Genomic DNA, 22420 nt, shown 5'->3' on the forward strand with positions numbered 1-22420 from the left:
CGTTAAGTACTTTCACGTTGTGTGTTTACTGCAGTTGGCCTCCTTGGGGGCGGATCATCTGCATTGATTCGATATAGGAAAGTTTCTAGAGTGGTTAACGTGAGTTTCTGTTGGTTTTCACGTTAACCACTTCCAACAATGGAGGACAAGGAAGCATCAGCAGAATGTCGTAAAACTAATGCGACGCAAGCCGGCTATCGCAAGCGTGTTATGCGTCGAATCAATGAGGATTCACATACTCAAGAACCAGTAGCCAGGTTAGCTGCTGAATATGCTAGTTTATTAGTTTATATTTAACTACTTGTATTTAATACTAACAGTGAACATTTTCCGGTTGGAGTTTTCGTAAACAGGCAAAAATAATTACTGAGTATTTTACGGTTTCCATGATTGCTATTTCGGATAACTCAAAGCCGTCTTAATTATTACCCTGAATGCTTCATGGTTTCTCATCAGCGTAATCCACATCCGAAGTGGTATCACATTTTGAAAATAGGCTTTGTGTTGTAATAATGCAAACTTTTGAAGAAATCTTCCTAATATCTTTTTCATTTTAATTTCCAGAATAAAACACTCGTTTTTACCATATATGATGTAAATATAATTCACTACTTCGGTAATTTTATTCCTGACTTACCGTGAATATAGATGCTCGAAAATTGAGCCAAGAACGGTAACAGTAGCTTGCAACTTTTTCACAATTAACTGGGAATGCTACTGCTAATCTAGGTAAGTGCGTTTAACCTATCGTTGTAATTAAAAGGCCAGAAGGTTCGGTTGATCATGCTTGATCAAACTGTGAATACTGGAAGGGCTAAAGATCTGTACTAATACCATCCACATAGCTAAACGAAAATAATTTGAACAGCGAAGTGGAAGTTGCAGTTATTGCTAAGAATAAGTAATAGAAAAAAATGCTAACCAGTCAGTCTTTGAATATCCATTTCTGTTCTTTTAATAACCAAACATCCCACTTCTGAACAAATTTCAAGAAATACGATTAACGTTGGGCAAAGCAACTTTAAATTTGTACACTATAGGCATCAAACTTTTTTTTTTTTTTTGCGACATAATATATGCCATAGAATTAACAAAGGGATTTTAAAATATTTCCATTGGTTAAATCTTTTCTACTGCGTCAGAAAGAAAAAAAGTCATAAATGGGGACAATTTTTTGTTACAGCCAAGCAGATCCGAATTATTATTTGGATGATTTTCATTTTTTGCTTTTCTAAGAATTCTGGAAATGTCAGCATCACGTTTATAAAGAAATAAGAGTTCAGTGTTCTTCAGTGCTAATTTTCAAGCATTACTTCGCCACAAATAATTGTTGAAATGAATGTTTTGTTTTGAATCCTTGACTTTTCGATTATTGTTTCCCTAAAATTACCCCCAAAAACTGCTCAACTATGATTGGATCAGAACTCATTTGTTGATAATAGTCGTGAACATACATTAAAACATTTCTTAAAATTTGCATAATATGCAAATTTTATCATCAGAATTTCTCCCTTATTAGTCATTAATCATTATTACATAGATGTCTGGAAGATGAAAGGATGTAACAATAGCAATACACATCTTTAAATATGCTTTAACATTAGATTGTTAATGGTCCATTTTTTCTTCTTTGTTATTTTAAGTGCATTTTATACGAGTTTATAACTGTTATGGCTGGCTTACCCGGTCCGAATTGCATTCTTGCCCTATTCAGCCAAAATTCCAGCAATTTTTTGCTGTCTTTGCTCTAGAAGACATGATTAATAATGTGTTTTTTTCACTCATTATATTTTTGATTGAGATTCCTCTTAAACATTCATACTTCACAACCTCTGAGAAAATCAAAACGGGAGAACGTACGTTTTCAGAATCTGATATTTGTTCTTTCTATGAATGAAATAGAAAAATTGACCATCATGTCTTTTCAATGACATGTCCAATAATTTTATCCAGTTATTCCTCTACACAGTTTTTTTTTTTTTTACTAACAATTGCGTGCCTGCTAATCCTAATTCATTTTTTTTTTCTTTTTTGTATGTGCGCTTTATATTTAAAATATATGGATATATACAAATTTTGCCAGTTATGCTTCTGACTTGCTTTTGAAGGCGAAGAAACGATACCAAGCCTCGAACTTTCAATGACAGTGTATTACTGATCAAATTTGTTGAGAAGGTGCAAAAATTAGTCAAGTCTCGTTGATCTTCTGGAAAGTGCACATCGGCAAGTGACATTTTTTGGTTGTTTCGTGGTTGCATGAAATTTAAATTGTTGGACTACATCGCATTTCTATTTAGAGCATAATTCATTAAAAATATCAGTTTGAAGAACTGAATGAATTGAAAATCCGGTTTATAGTGAAAGCTGGTGAGCGTATGATTGCTCTGGAGATTTTGCCTATTCTTATTGATCTTTTAAGGATTATTGTTTCATATTTTACCTCGAACAAATGATGAAGAGCTGTTTAAGTTTAAATGAACACATGGAAGTGAATCTAGAACACTCCTAAACTAGATGCAGTTTTCGGAAGCTCATGGTTTTCTAGAATGCAACATAAAGCGGTATCTGTTATCAACAAAGCAAAATGATAGACGAACTAGAAGTAACAAAATAGTCTATGCAGTCAGGCAGTATTTATAACACCGATAAGAAGCAACACTTCCAAGCTTAATATCGGCTTTATGATGAACACGAGTAATTTGTTTTTGTTTTTTTGATCATGATGACAGCAACAACCACTTCCAATTAATTTAATAGTTTTTATTTCAACTTGATCAAGAATTCAAACCCGCTGGGTATCGTGGTATTCATTTTCTCACAATAATGCTGCGTTGTTTCATTCCTTTTTGTTAAACATTCCACCGGACCCAATATTCATGGTTTAGAGACATAAATAGAAGATATTTTTATATGGTTAGTTAATATTGCTTCTTAGTTATCTTCCCTTGCACTTTCCAAATATCAATTATAGAATCCATATCTTTACTATTTACTATTGAAGGGACCTGATGTCAAGGCTCATTTAGATTAAGCCTATAAAGTGCCAGTTCTAGAGCTAACATTGTCTTTTTATGTATTTATCCATACTTTCTTAAAGTAAGATTAAAATTTAAGCTTAACAGCTTTTATCGCCAGGTAGTGTATTATTAGTCTGTTATTTCAGTTACAAACCTGCATCGCTGATATCATTTTACCTTACTCTTTGAAATGTCCGAGCTATTTTAAAGCCGTGAAGAACTATGGGTTCAAGATCTCTCGTTTTTTTTTTTTTTTCTGCTGAAAGATAACTGTTTTTTCAGGATAACTGTTTTTTCAGGATAACTGTTTTTTCACAAGGTTGTTGCTGCAAGTAGTAAATTTTAACCCTTTCGCCAGTGCTCTCAATTGCATCCATTGCTATGCTAACTTTAACGCTATATGCTCATAAGGATCCTGCTTAGAAAATTACTGTTTAGATCCTCTTCAATCCATGAAGTTATCAGCAATAGCTCTTAAAACTTTTATCATTTTTTTTTTTCATGTTTTAGAATTTAGAATTTTTGAGTGCAATCTTCTCTGATATCCGCAATTACCAAAATCGCTCTACTCAGGCAACAGAAATATGGGCGACAAGAAGTGTTTTAAATTGCACAGTTTAGTTCTTGGTTGTTTATCTTTGCAGTTATTCCGCTGAAACTTTTATACAATAAATAAAGTCATTCGTTTTCCACCTATTTTTTATGTTAGGTGGAATTGATAACCTCCGAATGAAGTCCTGTAGTAATATCCTGAAACATCCCGCTTTTCATTCATGAAGCACAATCTCAACTTTAGCGATTCATTTTTTAAGAAAACCGAATTGAAAAAAAAAAAAAAAAAAAAAAACCGATGAATCGCTAGCTTATCAAATACTCGTATTTTGAAAATATACATTGGGAAAAACAAAACCAAAGGTTGTAAATAGAACTGATGAAATATTATGTGTGCGCATGTGTCTTAGATATTTTATCGAGAAAGCCATTTGGCTATCCATCATGGGCAAATTACTATTCGTTAACATAAGTAACGTCAGTTAAAATTTATTTAGGTTATCGGAATTATCGGAATATTTCATTCTTCAAGCATCTGATTGCTTCCATTTATTTGTATCTTCGTGTTTTATATTAATGTTTGTCTAGTTGTTGTGATGTGTGTGTATTGTCTTTCGTCTTATTTATGATTAGCTAAATTATGATCTTTAAATAGTTTAATATTTAAAGATGATATAATCTTTAAATAATTTGACATAGTTGGTTATTTAAGCGGCAAATGGGTTTATGTAGGGAATTACCTTTTTTTTTTTTTAAAAAAAAAAGTAAAATCTATGAATTCGTTTCAAAATTTTCAAATGTTGCTAGTGATACATGTTTTTCTCGTAAATTCTAGTAATAAGCAGTTACCTGCAATTTTTCTTGTCTTGTCTTAGTGATAAGAATTGTATATGCTCGATGGTCTTGTAGATTCTGCAACACACCATCGAATATTTGTGTTGGGTAGAGCGAGGAATAATTTTGTTTTGTGATCGATGAACTGTTATATATTGCTACTTATGTATTTATTGGCAAGTGGAAAGGAAACTAACCAAACCGATTTTAAAATTAAATTCAATTTTTGATATTTGTTTCCGTATTTTTCATTGTCCAAAAATTGTATCTGTAGAAGTGATGATATATTACTAGTAATATATATACATTGTAATAGAACATATGTGATATTAAACGACATTAAGTCATATATCCCAGTAATGAGAAATATTCTACAGAAATCCCTAACAGTGTTCTATAATGGGAAATAATGATAACTTTCTACCGTTTCCGTATTACTGTGATTTATTTCTTTTTTATTGCATCAAACCATCTGATGACACCATTACATTTTGATGGGTTAATATCTGTTTGAATAATGTAGATTACACTCGAAAATCGCATTCAAAAAATCACATGAAGATAAAATTCAGGGGAAAAATATTGCTTTTCCCGAAATTGGTAAGTGTTTTCATTTGTATGAATAATCAAATGTAATGTTTATTTATCGTCATCTTTTTGGATTTCCATATTTTTGTGCGTGTGTCTGTTATTGGCGGCCACATCCATACGACAGCGCTGATCGTGGTAGTTATTGATGGTTTAATTTAATGAGTATAAGTCCATAATTGTCACTTCCTGTTATTATGTGGAAATTAAGGTGAACTGTCTGAGTATTACTTTTTTTTTTTGCTATTAGTTGCCCAAAGTATGAACTTTGATAATTCGAACTTTTATCCAATCATACAGTTTTATTGCTAGCAAAAATTTGAGCATTCATTTTCTTACTTACTGCTAAGAAATGAACTCAGTTTCATTTTTTCTTGCTTTATTTTTACACTTTTAAATTTGAAAAATCATTGTTCGTTTGTGTGGGTCACTTATATTTTGTCTAGAAGAATTCGATTTTTAAAATTTTAGCTGTTTTTTAACCACTGTTGTTTGTTTTCTAAAAGTTTTCCCTGTAATCTTCGTTGTTCCTGTCATCAGAGAGTGTATATCATTGTTCATTAGCTAGATAGGTTTTTTTTTTTCTTTTTTTCATCTCAGAAAAGTTTAGTACATCCATATATTTCCGAGCAAATCGAAAAGATACCTTTGTCATTATTTTTGTTATTTTTTTTTTCCAAGTTATAAAAATACTGTGAAAGAAATTCAGACTTAAAATTACCAAGATGACTTTAGAATAAAAGTTTGTCTAATTTCTATTAAATCGAAGGCTAATCAGCTTCGATATGATATGGTTAAATATATCAGTTATGCAAGTTTTATGTGAAAGTTGAGTTAAATTTCTTTAAAAGAAAATAGTCCTGCTGGAAAGTGTTCATTGCTGGTATCGTCGATGATATTTAAACCCACATTTATAATATTATATTGGTAGCTGGAATTTGTTGAATTAAATTTTCTTCGAAAGTTAGTTTTTAATTTGGAAGCTTTACAACTTGCAATTTAAGTGGTACCTCAAATTGGCTTTCTGGCGAAGAACGATCACGGCTAGAAGCTGTACAACGGGATTGGCGTCTTTCAAGACCTGCTAAGCCTTACTCAGTTTGTTTTAGCAGCCATTGTGTATTTCTGGACAATGAATATGTTAAGAAAAATTACTTTATATACATATATGCACATAGATAATTGGTGCTTATTCAAATTATTTTTGAAAAATCATTCTTTTAAAAAGGAAGAAAGGAAATTTCAAGTCAGTTGGTTGTTTTTTACAGTCGCTAACTTGTTGCATTATGGACGCTGTTAGTACAGTTTTTCATTTCGGTGTAAAAAAAAGTTGGGACTAGCTGTAACTTGTTCCAGAGAATTTTTTATCTTTTGAGTCATGAAATAATGCGTACAACATGACAATAGAAGAAAGTATAACAAAATGAAATAAAGTGCATGAAAAATAGGTAACCCAATTTAGTAACTAGTAAATATTTCCCATCATAATTATATTATTAGTAATGTTGTATAAAATAGACCTCGTTTTCAAATATTCATTTAATCTATAGTTCATCACAATAATATATATATATATATATATTTTTTTTTTCTCTTTTTCTTGACAATATTTCTTTATGTAAGTGGTGTCTCCATTCAGTGTTTGTTATTTAGAAATATGTAGATTTTGTTTTTGTCTAGCCATGGAGCCGTTATCGGCAACCATCTGTAGACAAGTCATCGAAGCCAGTAGGAATCACCACACGGAAGGACGCAACCGCACATCAACAAATTTCATTTGAACGAAACAGGTTTCATGATATACTTTTTTTCAAAAAATGTATCATATGTAGAAATCATTAAAAAATTCGAGGTTTTTATCTTTAAATAGTAAATGGTTAAACGCTGTAATGGGTGTTGTTCCATCGGTAGCAAGTAAAATTAATGGCTCCCAGAACATGGTGAGACCAAGTATCAAGAACATTCACCACATTTCCAATCAGATCTGATAGATATTTTATGGGTACTGTGGGTTCAAGTGGAGAATATTTTTGTCTTGTTTTCATTTTTACTGTGGTATTATCAAAACGAAAATGAAGTTATTGTTATAGAGTCCCAGCTGTTCCATCACTTACAGTACAATCAAGTTCTCAAGGAAGTGAGAAAAAGATCCATGAAACTGTGAATGAGGAAGATGAAAAGGAGAAAATTGAGGAGAATATTGCAGTGATTTCAAAAACTCCGTCGCCTCTGCCATCACATGAAAGTGAGAAGAAAGATGAAGTATGTATATACATTGTTGTGACCTTATCTCTCTTAATTCAGGAAAATGACGCAGTACTATAAAACTACAGACAGTACCATTTCTTATATTTTGCTTATCAATTTATACTACTAGCTGTTTGACCATCATCTGAATAGTTGCTGTTACATTAAGATTTACATCATTTTTGCCTATAATTAGTTCTTGTTGCACTACCAGTCTTATGGCTCTATGATTTTTTCAGTTTTCAACATTTCAAATTAATTTATAGCTAGCTCGAGCAGAGGAAAAGCAGCGGGAGGTTGTGGATGATGATGCTGATGCGGAGGAGGAGAAGCCTATCGATAAATCGCCAGGTAAAAGTGGATATTTTCCATGCTGAATTTTTGGTTTTTTTTTTTTGCAAATGTTGCAGTTTTGCATTTTTTAAGATGGATGATTATGAAGGAGCTAGCTTCAATGTCGTAGTCCGCAGTTTAGGATGAACTTGACGTGGAAATTTTAAGGTGTAGGGCGTTTACGTTTGGTAGGGGAAATACGTGTTTTGTCAAAGTTGATTCCTCAGTTGCTTTTGCATGAAAATTTTTCGGCAAAATTTGGTTTAGATGGACGATTTTTGAAATTTGACGAAGAGCTAGGACGTGGATCTTTCAAGACTGTTTACCGCGGTTTGGATACAGAAACGGGAGTTGCAGTTGCATGGTGTGAACTTCAAGAGAGTAAGCTGAACAAGGTTAGTTTGTATTTTTGACTGGAGAATGAAAGGAACAAGTCATGGCAGATATTTCCTTTTGCCTGGTTCTTCTGAAATTATTTTTGCATTAAATTTTGGTGGGTTATGTTATATAACTTTTACTGATGAGAAATCTTTTTAAAACTTTAATCCTTTCGTATAGTCGTATGATTTCTTCGCATGCATTGTCTAGGTAAGATGATATATGTTCAGTCACCATGAATTCTTTTGCCAGTTAAAACATTGTTTGCGTTAATGCAATATTTCTAGGTAACTGTTGAAGGCAAGGTTGGTTGATTTTTCGCATCTTTGCTTTAGTTTTGTTCATGGTTTTATGGCGTTAACTTCGAAGCTTATACTGGGACGGCCTTCTGTCAGTTTTTTTTTAGATTTCTCTTTTACAGTTCTTTTACTACTATTGCAGACTTGTTTTTTAAACCAAATAACTGTAGAAGATAATTTGCCTCAAGAAACTATGTATAATTTCAAAAAGATGTTTTATCTAGGCAGAAAGGCAGCGTTTTCGGGAAGAAGCTGAAATGCTGAAAGGCCTACAACATCCCAATATTGTACGCTTCTATGATTATTGGGAAAGGCAAGATCACACTGGTAAAAAGAGGTAATCCTTACTGTTTTTAACATATTTCGGTTGAGCTTGTTTTTGCATTTGTGACGGATAAGTTGCGGAATGCTTACAACAAATCTGTAACAAATGATTTATTTTTATAAATTGTAGTTTATTATGTTGCAAGGCAGTGAGCGTAATGTTGCTCATTTGATTTTAGCATAAACTCGAGAAATAAGTGCATGAAATTTATAAGTTGCGGATTCTTTAAGATGAAAAATGAAGAATTTCATTTGTAGGATGAAGAGAAATTCTGTATCATTGATTCATCACCACGTAGACTGTTTTTTTTTTTTGGTATTTCTCTTCTCATTATACATACAGCAGTATGCTAGCGTAAGTGATGATATTTAGATATATTGTACTGGTGACAGAGTTGATGACATCTGGAACGTTAAAAATGTATCTGAAACGATTCAAACGAATAAATATAAAGGTTAGAGAAAAATGTGTCAGTCGATAATCATCGGGAAGCAAGCGTATTCCTTGTAGTTATTGCTATAGGACTGCATTTGATAAGTTTTTCACTTTTCTTGAAAAATGTTAGGGAAAGTAAAATAAGAGTAAGTATCTTGGTTGCAAATGAAACAAATTAACTTTTTCAGGTGCTGAAATCATGGTGTCGCCAAATTTTGAAGGGACTTTCTTTTCTTCACTCACGTAATCCACCGGTAATTCATAGAGATCTCAAATGTGATAATATCTTTATCACAGGCACAACGGGAAGTGTTAAAATTGGTGATTTGGGATTGGCAACTTTAAAAAATAAGTCTTACGCTAAAAGCGTTATTGGTAAATTTTTTTTTTTTTTTTTTTTTCATTTTATTGCCACAGTTGATCACTGTTCATGAAATTATTAGTGGTTTTATCGTTGAATCTTAAGAATAGGTACTATCTCTATTGATTCCTGATCATCCTTCTGACTAGAAGGATAGCTTTATTATCACTGATGTTTGTCTTGATGAGGCTGTTTTCAGGAACACCAGAATTTATGGCACCTGAAATGTATGAAGAAATGTATGATGAAAGCGTCGATGTGTATGCGTTTGGAATGTGCTTACTGGAAATGGTTACTGGTGAATATCCGTATAGTGAGTGTCAATTTCCTGCTCAAATTTATCGTAAAGTTACTACAGTAAGTTTTTCTGCTCATGATTTGATGTAATCTTCATTTTGTTTCGTTGTATAGCATTGTTTTTCCTGTATGCATCAGAACTTGCATGCTATATTTATTTTAATCCTAATTTGAGAGTACAAGTGTTAATTTCAATCACTTGCCATAAATTTTCATACCGAGTTTATTTTATGTGGCTAGATTTTTGAAGTGACTCTTCGCTCTACTGCAGGGTGTGAAGCCAGAATGCTTCAGCAGAATACCCCAACAGTATCCTGAAATCCGGGAGATAATTGATCGTTGTATACGGGTTCGTCGTGAAGAAAGGTATTAAACTTTTAAAGTATTTTTTTCTCTTTTAAATAAGTTCTTTTAGAAAGTTATCTTGAATTTTCAAGTAGTTGTTCTTTTATTTTACACTCTCGACCAAAGTAGTATTTTTCAGGTCAACTGTGAAACAATTGTTGTCAGATGACTTCTTCACACCAGAAGAGTTAATCGGTATACGAGTTGAAATTAAGAACCGAGATGCTGATCTTAGTGATATTAATTCTGAAGTAATTTACATTTTATGATGTTCAGGATATGCCACCTTATATATTAACATTACGTTGTGGAATTAATCTATTCCTAATTTATTTCACTGGGATTGTAAATATTCTAGATTCAAATGCAGCTGAGAGTGTTTGACGAAAAAAAGCGGAAGCAGTACCGTTTTAAAGAAAATGAAGGGTTGCAGTTTGCTTTCGACATTGAAACTGATAAAGCGGAAGAAGTAGTACAGCAAATGATTGAACAGCAACATATTCCTGAAGAAGATACACGCATGATTACGAAACTTATCAAGGATAAGGTCTGATTGATTATTTTGTGTGTGGAAATTTAATCTTTCACGGTCTTGAAATACCGTTGACATGAAGTTTGTGTCTGCCATGATATGAGTAGTTTTAAAATTTCAGGTTGAAGCGTTCAAGCGTGATCGCGAATTCCGACATGCGGAACTGAAACGTATGCGGGAAGAGGAACAACGCAAACAGGAGGAAGAAGCAATTCGTAATGAAATGCTTCTAAGAGCCAGAGAGAAGGAGCGTATGGTAGGCAGTATAACTTTGAAAACATTTTACTTTAGCAACTTTCAGGTTTCATTTCAGAAATTTTTCCGTGTTTTAAAATTGTTGATTTCACAAAGGTTTTTGCTGTCGTCTGTTATTTCCCTTCGTTATTGCAGCAAAAATTAGATTTGGCTGCTGGTGTTACCGGTTGAAAAGATTTTTCGGAAGGGAAGGAGCCTTGAAATAACTGGTATAAAAATGTGAAATGCGCTTTTGACAAACTAAAATTTTGAGGGTATAGCTGACATTTCAAATAATGATAAACTATTTGTTAACATTTAACAATTATTTGTCTCAGTTTGATAATTATGCATCCTAACATAATCCAGTGGTTCGTTAGCTGATCTTATAGCAGCAAAATACATGACTTTTATATTTTTATATTTCAATAATACGATGGAGATGCATTGACGTTATGAACGTATCTTAAATGAACGTTCAGAATTTTCATTTCATTTAGGAACGCGAGGCAGCTACCGCTTTTGAACAACAGCAACAGTCACAACAACAACCGCAGCAGTTGCAGCAGCAACAGCAACAGCCAATCGGTGCATCGTCGGAAAATGATGATCATCATGATGGCCCCGTGAAATATAAGAAATTAAAGAAAAAAGTTGTAATCGAAGTGCTCCGAATTGTCATGGATGAAACCAATCAGCAGCCAGTGAGCGGTTTTTTTATGAACTTTTTCAAATGAATTTTTTCGAACTCTAGCTTAGAAATATATTTAAATTTGTGAATTCCACTCTAGTGTTACTGAAACTTTATTTGTTTAAGCTTTGTTACTCTAGCTCATACGACTGGCTTTTCATCAAAAAGAATATTTCCATTTATTCACTAATGAAATACTACTTAACATCAAAATTATTCCAGCTGGTCAGCTGCCGTCTTGATACATCGCACAAGACAGTTACGTTTCAGTTTGCACCAGATTCTGATAAGCCATCCGTGATTACGAAGAAATTGGTATATCCTTTGTCTTACCCAGGAAATACAGACAATCAGCTCGTAACTTATCTATATGAAACCAGAATGAGTTTCTGTGTGGGAAAATTAGCAACCTTGCATGTTAGGTGACACATCCTTTGCATATCCTGTAGGATTTTTAGATTGAGATTTTACTACCTCGAACTGTTTGTACGGTGTGTTTCTAATGAAAGAGATAGAATTAAAAAAGGGATTAAACGAAAGAGAAAAAAAAGCTGAAAAAGAAAGAAAAAGGGAACAGAGGAAAAAAGGAGGTACAAAAAAAAAAGCGATAAAGGCAATAAAAAAGCATCACCATCCGTTCATGCTGCAAATTGCTTTTCCCACGGCTCATCATCCGACATTTAAAACTGTGATTTTTGGGTTGTATTTTTGAGTCGCTAAACGGGACAAAGAGTTTCGTGCTCGTCCTTCTACCCATGTTTCTAGTTTAAAGATTTTTTTGGTTTATTTCAGTTAGATCAAGATTGTTTAACGAGTCCGCAAGTAGGAGTTGTTGTGGATCAGCTTGAAAAAATTATCCAGGTTATAATCGATTTCATTTCTAGTATATATATCTTTTCTGAATACTATGATATTTGCAGTTGCAGTCAAATATTAAAACCCTTCCTTATTACTGTTAATATTCATTTCAGATGATTGTTACTGATCCAGTAAAGGCAGTTGGTGTCAAAATTATAAGTTTTGTGGATTTAGCATCAGCAAATGCAGGTGTCGAAACGACAGTGAGTCAGTCGAATATTGCGGCTAATACCATTACTTCTCCAGATGTTTCAGTGGAATCAAACTCAGCCCTAACAGCTACATCTTCTGTGCAGAATTTTCAGGCTGTTCATCCTCTCTCGACACTGACAAATCAGTCGCTTGATCAAACGATGAATTCTACTGCCCCACAATCGGTGAGGGATTTACTCCTTTATCTGGAACTTCTCAAGGCCGTCATGGCTTTCTTTCAAATTTTCTCATGTTTGACATCGAAGTCCATCATGAATATATTATGTGATCGTTTAGAACATCATGCAACACGATAAATTGAAGGAGAGGTATGTACACTGACTGTAATGATGTTTTACTTTGCAGACATCAGACTTGATTTTTTTCAGACAGACATTACCACACCGTTCGTTATTTCAAATGCTTCTATTTTTCAAAGTTCATCTGGAATGGCGCCGTCTCCATCATCTGCAACGCAACAACCTCCAGTTTCAGTTATTTCACATGCAGCTGCATCAATCACAACAACAACTCCTAGTATTGCAAGTTCTGTTTTAACTCCTCCAGTAACATTAGCAATAACAACAGCAGTAACAACATCAACAACAACGTCAACATCAGCAGTAGCAATAACAGTAACAACAGCAACAATTACCGCAACCAAGACATCACGTTTCCTGGTTACCAAATCAACTTTGCCTGTTGATATTAGTAGCTCAAGCGCTCTTCCGTCTCTTAGTTCCAATCTTCAACAACAGGCAGTAAGTGTAAGCATTACTTTTAGTATCATAATACTTCTAATATTTGGTGAATGAAAAAGTATTTTTTTCATCCTTTTAAAATTGTTAAGATTCCTTGAAATAAATGACGGTTAAGATCTGAAAGATAAGCTTCTATTTACTTCCAGTGTTTTTTTTTCTTTTTTTTTTCTAGAACCAGTAGTAGTGTTCTTCCTCGGTAAGATTGTTAGAGTTATGGTTTTTGAATAAACACTCTTCAGTGGTCTCAGTTGTCATTTATCTGGTCTTCAGAAGTTAACTGATAGTGCAGTCTTGTTGGCACAATCTTCTGCAACATCAGCGTCGACTTCCATTCCAATGATAACATCGCTACAGATAGCTGCAGGTTCAGGCGGAATTAATCAAGTCTTACCAGCCATGTCTTCTGTGTCATGTTCATCAGCCAAGTCGTCGGTACCTACAACAGTTAGCGATTTTTTTTGGTTCACTGCTAATTTTAGAGAAAAAAGGTGAAAGAATGAGCTTATGCATTAACAACTGAATGTCAAGCGGTAGGTGAAAACTGTAGTAGAGAGATATTAAGTATTCGAAGTAGATCTGAAAAACTGTAGATTATCATCATCTCTGTAATATTTTCGTGTCTTTTATTGGCTTTAGGTACAAATAGTGCCATTTACTACTATTTCTACTGGCCAAATCACGACGGCAACAGTCAGTCATATGGATAATAGTCTCATTAACGAACCTCAGGCTAGTCAACTGCTTACTTTGCAATGCTGTGCTTCTCAGTTTGATTTCCGGTCATCTATTATTTCTTCAATTCAACAACCCGCCATTGCTGTAACTCTGTTTGTAAAACTGGACTGTTTGAACTCTTCAAATATTCGAAGAAACTTTTTATATTTCTCTAATTGTTTGTACTTCATAATGCTTTTATGCAGTAAGTAGGCATTTGTCAAGTAGTTTAATGTTGTGTTAAGTATTAGTTGTAGCGCCAACTTTTTAATAGGAGTACTACTTTTAAATTTGAAAATTGTTTTGTTTTATCAGCATAGCAATTATTTTATTACTGAAGATTGAAACATACTTAATTTTGAAGGTAAAGGATGCTCCACCAATCGTAATAGCAGTTAGTAATAGTACGTCATCGCCGTCATTTAATCCATCGCTAACTGTGAACGCGTCAGCAACAGTTCTACATCATGTGGCGCGTGGTGAATCACGTACAACGCTCGAGAAGTTGGAAAGTGAGCTTTGTAAAGTAAGCGGCGTAAATCCAGCGAACAACATTCCTAGCGTGACGAATTCAGGATCGGCTCCTCCACCTGATGTTTTTGCAGTTTCTGGAGGTAAAAAGACCCTATCTTTTTTGAATATTCGTCTAGAATTTATTCGGAAAGTAGATAAGATTCGATTTCGTCTTTCGGCGATGATTTTGCCTTGCACGGGTTCTTACCTCTGTTATATATAATGGGCAATGATAACTGCCCTAATAGATTGGTTGTAGTTATTTGAAAAATAAAAGTATTTCATTTTCTTTAGGTTCATTATTCTGTGCATCTTTGCCGCATACGCCGTCCGTTTGTAGCAATTTGACGCATAACTTGACAGATCTAAATGATAAGTTGGTGGCGCTAAGTCAGAAAATGCAGGGCGAACAAATGGAAGAAGTTATTTATCAGAGCAGTGAAACTCTTGCACCATTAACACAAACACAGCAGTCTCCAGCAATCACGCCTAATTTACCTAGTGCTTCGGCAGTGCCACTAGTATCAGCAACACTGCCAAATATTGTTTCTGGAACGATAACACCTGGTAAAACAATCACTACTCCGGAAGCCGGGATTCTTCACGTCGATACACTCAATGAACTTGCTGATGCTCTGCAGAAGGTTATCATTTGTTCTCCCATTATTTGAATTAATGAATGCTTATGGATCATTTTGCTATGAGTTACCTTTCCTTTTCAGGTAATTCATGTTGAACCTCGTGAAACTGGTTCTGTACCACCATCAGGTGTTGATATTGCTAGTCATGTTACATCACTCCCTGTTGAGCATCCATCACCAAATGTAACAGACACACTTCATGCGGGTACCAATTCTAAAGCGAAGGGTGCCGGTTCTAAAGCGAAGGGTACCGGTTCTAAAGCGAAAAGGAAGAAGGTAAGTTATGCCTCGCGAATTTTTAGTATTTATTATTATAGTATCGTATTTATTTTTTGTGAAATATCTTTATCGGTAGCAATCGAGTGTGGAAATTGAAGATATAATTAGAATGAAGTAGAATTCGCTAAGCATAAATTAATGTGTTGTGTACAAAATATTAAACATTAACGTTTTATCATTCTAAACAAAACTTTGGAGTCGAGAAAAACTGAAAGCGCATGTTGTTTCCTTTTTGCATATTTGTTCACTTGCGCTTGAAATGGGCTTATTGTGAAAAATATCTAATAAGTTTTGGTCTATTCATTTCATTTCAGTTTTTTTTTTTTTTTTTTTTGATTAATTATGTAACTAGTGAAGCCATTTTTTTTCTTTGCAGTATTGTAATATTTTAAGCATTCTTTCTTTTGATCGAATTGCTTCATGTGCTTTTCTAGAAAAGCTTCTGTTTAACAATGGCGGCAGCAGTATCGGTTTATAGCTGCAGCCCCCATTACAGTTTTGCTTGAATCTTGTTAGTTGCATCTTTTGAATACCACTATAAATAGACTTCCTGCATTTAGAGTAGGGAATCCAAATATATCTCTTCTTGGACATGAAGCTGAATTAATTCTAAAATAGAGAACAAACTCATTGTTCATTTTTTTTTTTCTTTTTCGAGCAGTTTCATTCATATTCATTTTTTCTATTCCGTTGTGGTGCTCATTAACTTAAAAATTTTTAAATGTATATTTCTTGTTAGTGCAAATTTATACATTTTACTACAGAGAGCTGTGCTTGCCAGTGATACAACAAAGCATACATTGGAAGATATGAGAAATATAAGCAGTGAAGGAGAAGGTGGTGGAGGAGGAGGAAATGCAAAGTTGGAAGATGGGAATCATCTTGGGGTAACATCACCTAATGTTCCAAACAGCGATGAGGCAGTACTAAATATTTCCGCAGTAGCTACCCAAATAAACAACAATACCAATACGGCAACATCAGATGGTGGTGGTACAACAACTAATTCAGCTCCATTAGCGAAATTTGAAAATTTGGAAACAGCACTAACAACAACATTAGGTACACATGGGTGTTGCCCAACCGTACCATATATCTTTAATTCAACCCATCCAAGTTACCGTATCAATAATACTGCAAATGCAGATACTCAACAAACAGAATTGACGCAGGTTTCGTCTATGGATGGAATCCATACATCTCAGCAATCGCCTATTACGATGTCTAGGGTATGTGAAACAACGAAAAGATCGACTGGTGAACTTGCTTCAATGACAGCACCGAAAGGAGCGGTATTTCATGTTGGTACACCACCACCAACGCATTTCAGTGATTCGGCTAGTCAAACAGAGCTGATCAGTACACGTGATCCGTTCGACCATATGTTTAGTCCAACGACGTCTTACAATTCCGACTGTGATTTTCAGGTTTTTTCTCTTTTTCATTTTCATAAATATTGATTTAACAACTCAGTAAAGTTATCACCTTCACTTCTTACTATCATCATCGCTATGTGAAGCATTGTTGTGTCTGCACATCTTGCATTTTCCTGCACTTTCAGTATGGCTGTGTATTTCAGATATTTTGCATATGAGCCATCCATATAATTTATCAGTTTGTTATGTCAGAATGAATATCTGAAACTATTTTAGTTGCTTGATCTATTTTTATAAAAACTGCTTGCAGAATGCACCAGTGTGCTTTTATGGTATATGTATAATTTCATTTGCGCTTCTTTTCTATCTTGTTTTTCTTTTTTTCTTTGGGAATATCTGATGATACTTTCATGCCCTTATATTTGTTGTGGATTTAGGCTCGCGACCAATTTACTTTCTGGTGTTCTGAGGTAATTTTATAGTTTGGAAATTTTTTTTGATCCTAAAAGACTTAGAGGAGAGACATTAATTTTTAATTACCTTTGATAAAAATGGCTCAAAGCGAACGTTATTGTAGATTGTTTTACTATAGGCGCCTCTGAGATAGATTTTTCAACATATTTTTCCAAAATTGGGAAATTCAAATCTTCGTTATATATCATATTAGGCTTGTTTTTACTTTTTAATTGAAAATTTTACCTCGTACGATACAATTTATCATTGAATCTTTTCTCGGAAAATATTATCTTCAGTCAAAAAGTAGTGGCATCATTAAACACCATTCCATTTGAAATGAATACAGTTATAGAGATGCTCTAACACCAAACAAGTAGATGCATGGCTTCTGAAGTAGCAATTTTTCATTAATTTTGAATAAATTTAGGTAAAAAAGTTTACGTGCAAGTCGTAGGGGTCTTTAACCGCTAATCTTTCTTTGTTAATCCCTGCAAGGCTGGAAGTTTTTTTGCTTATAAAAATTCTATTAATATAGCCATTTTCAGTGGAAAACAGGGCTGAAGTATCAGTGATATCCATCTATGTGCTGCTTTCATGCTCTTTCCGACTTCTGTTTGTGGTGTTTATTCTTCTAGAAATTTTACAATTCTTTTTTCTTCGATTTATGTAAAAGGTGTCGAATGCTTGCTAGATCTGAAAAAATCTTTCTTGCATATTTTGTCGTAATTCATTGTAGAATAAGTGATAATAATCTTTCACTTTTCTAAAATTGTCCTTAAGTGATTTCAAGAATCGGAGATTAATCGAAACGGATTAAAAATTGTAATCCCAGGCTTTTTTTTTTTTAAGAAGTATCCCTTTTAGGTAATGGTCATATCTTCTAACAACTGTTGTTCTTAGAAGATATCTAGCGCTATAAACAGTTCTGATATTACAAAAATGTTTTTAAAATAAATAGAGCTATTAAAACATCGACAAATATCTCGTAAGCGGTAATAGTTTTGAATGCAGCTTTTGCACTGAAATTTAGCAAAAATAATTCTGAAGCCACTTAGGACTTCTCCACTGTTTCGCCTTGTGTTGTTTTTATAACTTCCAAGTTCGTTTTAAAATAGTTGCTGTAATGCTTTCACCTCTTGTGTGTGTGTTTGTTTGTTTTTTTTTTTTTTTTTTCAGCTTTTTACTTGCTTGTGATACATGCTTAACTGCAGACTCTAGTGCGCATAGTTGAAATGGTCACTGAAAATGATCGAATCCAACAGCTTCTTCTGGGAATGTTAAAAGTAAAGTTCTACTTTACAGAGCTTATGATTTCGTTGATTATGTTATGTGTTTCTAAAGTACATGGGTCCAAATTTTTGCTTTGTCAGGATTTGCATGATTGCTTACTGCGGCACATACTTCATTACTAACAGATGGTGCACATTCACGCTGAAAATAAGTTATTGTTTGTTGTTTAAATATTTTTGCAGTGTTGAGACACTTTAATTATTTTTAGCTTACTATCTCTCCAAATGAGTCAGCTAAATAAAATGCTGGAATAGAATTGTTTACATTAGTAATTCAAGATTGTAAGATTTACAGTTTATTGAGGTGCATGCATGATATTTTCATTTCATATTACTGCATGATATCCTCACTAAATATGTCTCCATATAGTTGATGCTTATTGAGAAAAGCGGCAAATATAAACAGATAAAAGTTTTTCATAACGAAAATCCCTGGATGAAAATTATGATTTTAAAGTTCGAATTAGATGGGTATGCATGGGAAGCCTTTAATTTTACGTTCTCCCTTTCTCAGCTGTATTTTAGGCAGTGAAAAAAAATTCCAGTTCAGAGGATGGCAAGTAATATCTATTAGAATTCTTTATTTATAAAGAATTTTCCTTTTAGATTATGAAAATACAAAGTTTTTTTTTCATGATGTTAGGTTTTGTTAATTTAAAAAAAATTTTTTTTTCAGTTAGATGAGGAATGTAACGATGAGGAGGATGATCCCATATGTTCGCTTTTACAAAGGTATTCATTTTATGTGAACTGGTTCTCTTCTTTAGATCTTCATCTTTCAGATATTGAGCTAACTGTAGAACTTATGCCGTATTTTGATTATTTTGCAACCATGAATATGAACATATCAATGTGATTTTTCCTTTAACTGACTCTTGTTTGTTGTTATTTCATTATTTTATGTTATTATTTTTATATATTATTTATCTGTACCGAAAAGTGAACAGTTCATTTTAAAGACACAAGCTTGAGATGGAACTATTACGCGAGCGACAGAACCGTGAACTACAGCAAGCACGTTCACGTTTTCGTCATAATCTAAGCAATGGAAATGCATTGTCGACAACAACTGGTGGCTATTTGACTCGTTCCGTCGATAGTACTGGAAGTATCTTACATGGTCCTGTCCACATTCCATATCATCATCCTCTAACCAGTTCGCGTGTTACTTCCCAATTGGCCCTTCCTTCATCGATATCTCTCCCCGGTAGTCCACCACAGCACAGTTTCCTTGGACAACATCTTGCACCGTTAAGAGATACCCTTGTATGTGTTTATTTTATTGTTAGTAGTATTTGTTATGAGACTCGTAATCATCTTTGAATCCAGATATTTATGTTCCTCATATTTTTTCCAGTATAGTTTTTGTTTTCATTCCATCATTCATTTATTCGCTTTTACATTTACTGCAGCCGCGACGATCATGTGCGGCAACATCATTGGTTGAATCTGCTCGTCACACATCAGTTGATGCAGCGTTATCGCGAAGATCAATTCATTACCCTTTGCAAATTAGCAATTATGCAGTTGATCAACATCGCCATTGCTATTGCCATCATCATTATTATAATCAGCAACAGCAACAGGGCAGTAGTAGTTCAGATCATTGTCATTTTTATGGAAGCATTTTATCAAGACAACCAGTAGCAGCAATTATGCATAGAACCAGTGCTATCACTGAGATCGCGCCGTCACTCAATTCCAACATCGAACGTCAGTTGCGTGAAACATTTAGTACACCTCCTCAATAAGGTAGTTTATAGTAATGCTGGACTGTATTGGACTGCTTTATCATTGCTTTTTATTCTTTTATATCTATATGGACGATATTATTATTAATGAATATGTCATGTCGATAAGCTTAACACAACAATCATAGCAATTCTAATATTGAATACAACTGACAAAGACAAGGAATTTGATTTATTGGCTAAAGAAAGTCTCAGTTATTTGTATAAATGAAACATTCAAAAATCCGTGTTTATAAATCTTTTCAACCCTTTTCTTAGATTGCAGTTACATTCATTACATGTTCCATTGCATTAAACAAATGTTAGGTCATACACACTGTTGCTAATACAGTCTTATTTAATAGTTTTATTTATTTTTGATTACATTCGTTTGTTGTCAGATGATGCAAAGCTTTCCCAGTCCATTTTTTTATTTGAAAAAAAAAGAAAATCTTTTTACGAACGAAGTGAGAACATAGTTTGCTGTTGCAGCATTGTATCTTACTCGCACAATCTGTTTTTTTCCTTCCTTTTTAATCCTTCCCGTTCCTCTGACTCAATTATTGGTTAGAATTGGAAAATCTTTTTCTGGTTTGTAGTATAAATTACGAAGTTTATTCAATCGTAAATCATATAAATAAGGTAAAAACACTGCTCAGTTCCACTTTTTACCCATAAATGCATTTCCAAAAAATTCGGGAAATTAAGACTGTTATAAATAGTTTGGTGGCGGTAGTACCGGTTGGGTGGTGCTCATAGTGGTGATAGTGTTGGGAAAGTGGGCAAAATTGATAGACGTAGGCATTCCGAATTTCTTTTGTTCACAAGGATGTGATAAAGTATAGATGAAAGCAATTATTGCTATCATGTTATTAAAATCCATGATTTTTGTTTATTTATTCGTTTCATTCAATTATTCCCTTTCCATTTTTCTTAATTTTGAGCTTTCAGGATAGTTTTAGTGTGATTTTTGTATTTCTTACAAGAAGCAAAGAAAAAAGAAGTCATTGGATAGTTTTGAAAGCTAAGAAAAAGTTTTCAAGAAATTGTTTTGAACACCCTATTCATTTTATTTTCTCTTTTTTTTTTTCATTTGTTGTTGTTGCTTTGGATAACTAGAACTTTGCATCATATGGATATCATTGAATCGGGGTAAATTAAAATTTGGATTTCATATGGCTGTATTTGAATTGTTTGAATAATATGATATTCTTGCGCTTTATATGATTGTAATGCAGCCAAGCTTCGTCGTAATATTCGTAAACATGTCTAAAAAAGCAAAATGAAAAAATGCCAATTGTTTGTTTATTTCTATAAAATTTATAAAGCAGATTTTTCGCTCGTCCTTTCAATTTATACATTTCATCAGGAAAAATTTTTATATTTGAGGAGTTTGAGAGAAAAAGTAAGTTTTGACTAAAGTGATTGCACCAGTTAGCAAAATTTGCTATTGGGTCTGTTTTAACTTTGATAAAAGATTAAGATTGGAGTTTAGAATTAAGGATGACTGATCTAACTTATGAAATGAATAGAAGAAATGCTGAAATCCACATAGTTTAAACTAGAACCTATAATTATAAAAATGATATCTTCATAGATTCCAGTATACACTTCGATCATTATTTTAGTTGTGGTCGTTTTCCGAAATGCATCATTGCGGATGGCCATGGAATGTCATCAGATGAGACAATCGGAATTTCCGTAGTAACCTGTTTTTCCAGTCTGAAGGTTTCGCGCAGTGTTTTGTCAAGCGACACTACACTATACAGTTTGCATTTTTAAGTAATCTCATCAGTCATCAAAAGGAAAATACCATAGTTCGTTAAGTGCGTCAATCATTAAAACGATCTGTTATCAAACTGCTCTTATTGTTTTTTTCTTCCCCTTTCTCTTTCTGTCTCTCTCCTATCATAAACTAATTTTGCTCACTGCATCATTACAAATGTCATCAAATGAACATTATCATGAACAATGAGTTGATATTTTAACAGAATTAATGTATTAGTAGTAATGTGAATATCAATGAATTTTTGGATGATCTTTTAGTCTGCTAACATTTTATCTATGTTTGTAATGAAAAAATATTTGATGAAACTTCAAAATAGAAATAAATGATAGCACATGAATTGAAATTTGAAATATC

General features: G+C 33.5%; 1 protein-coding gene across 2 annotated transcripts; it reads left to right on the forward strand.

Moving 5' to 3' along the window:
- Positions 1-138: 138 nt before the first annotated feature.
- Positions 139-20298, forward strand: Bma-wnk-1 (Protein kinase domain containing protein; the record flags this gene model as incomplete). 2 transcript variants are annotated; one of them, XM_043074330.1, is made up of 29 exons in its annotated part: positions 139-257; positions 5996-6089; positions 6672-6781; positions 7082-7253; positions 7505-7589; positions 7839-7966; positions 8237-8254; positions 8473-8585; positions 8946-9027; positions 9197-9383; positions 9569-9726; positions 9938-10032; positions 10151-10262; positions 10370-10558; positions 10665-10799; positions 11278-11481; positions 11691-11783; positions 12261-12329; positions 12440-12703; positions 12908-13279; positions 13550-13723; positions 13916-14008; positions 14358-14607; positions 14801-15150; positions 15229-15423; positions 16191-16853; positions 19224-19279; positions 19507-19813; positions 19960-20298. In XM_043074330.1, 29 exons carry the CDS (start codon positions 139-141, stop codon positions 20296-20298), a joined length of 5226 nt encoding a protein of 1741 aa, XP_042930264.1. The 2 variants fall into 2 exon arrangements, with proteins under 2 accessions (XP_042930264.1, XP_042930263.1); XM_043074329.1 differs by lacking the exon at positions 8237-8254.
- Between the last annotated feature and the right edge of the window lie 2122 nt (positions 20299-22420).

The sequence above is a fragment of the Brugia malayi genome (assembly GCF_000002995.4).
Source record: "Brugia malayi strain FR3 genome assembly, contig: Bm_v4_ChrX_scaffold_001, whole genome shotgun sequence".
Lineage (NCBI taxonomy): Eukaryota > Metazoa > Nematoda > Chromadorea > Rhabditida > Onchocercidae > Brugia > Brugia malayi.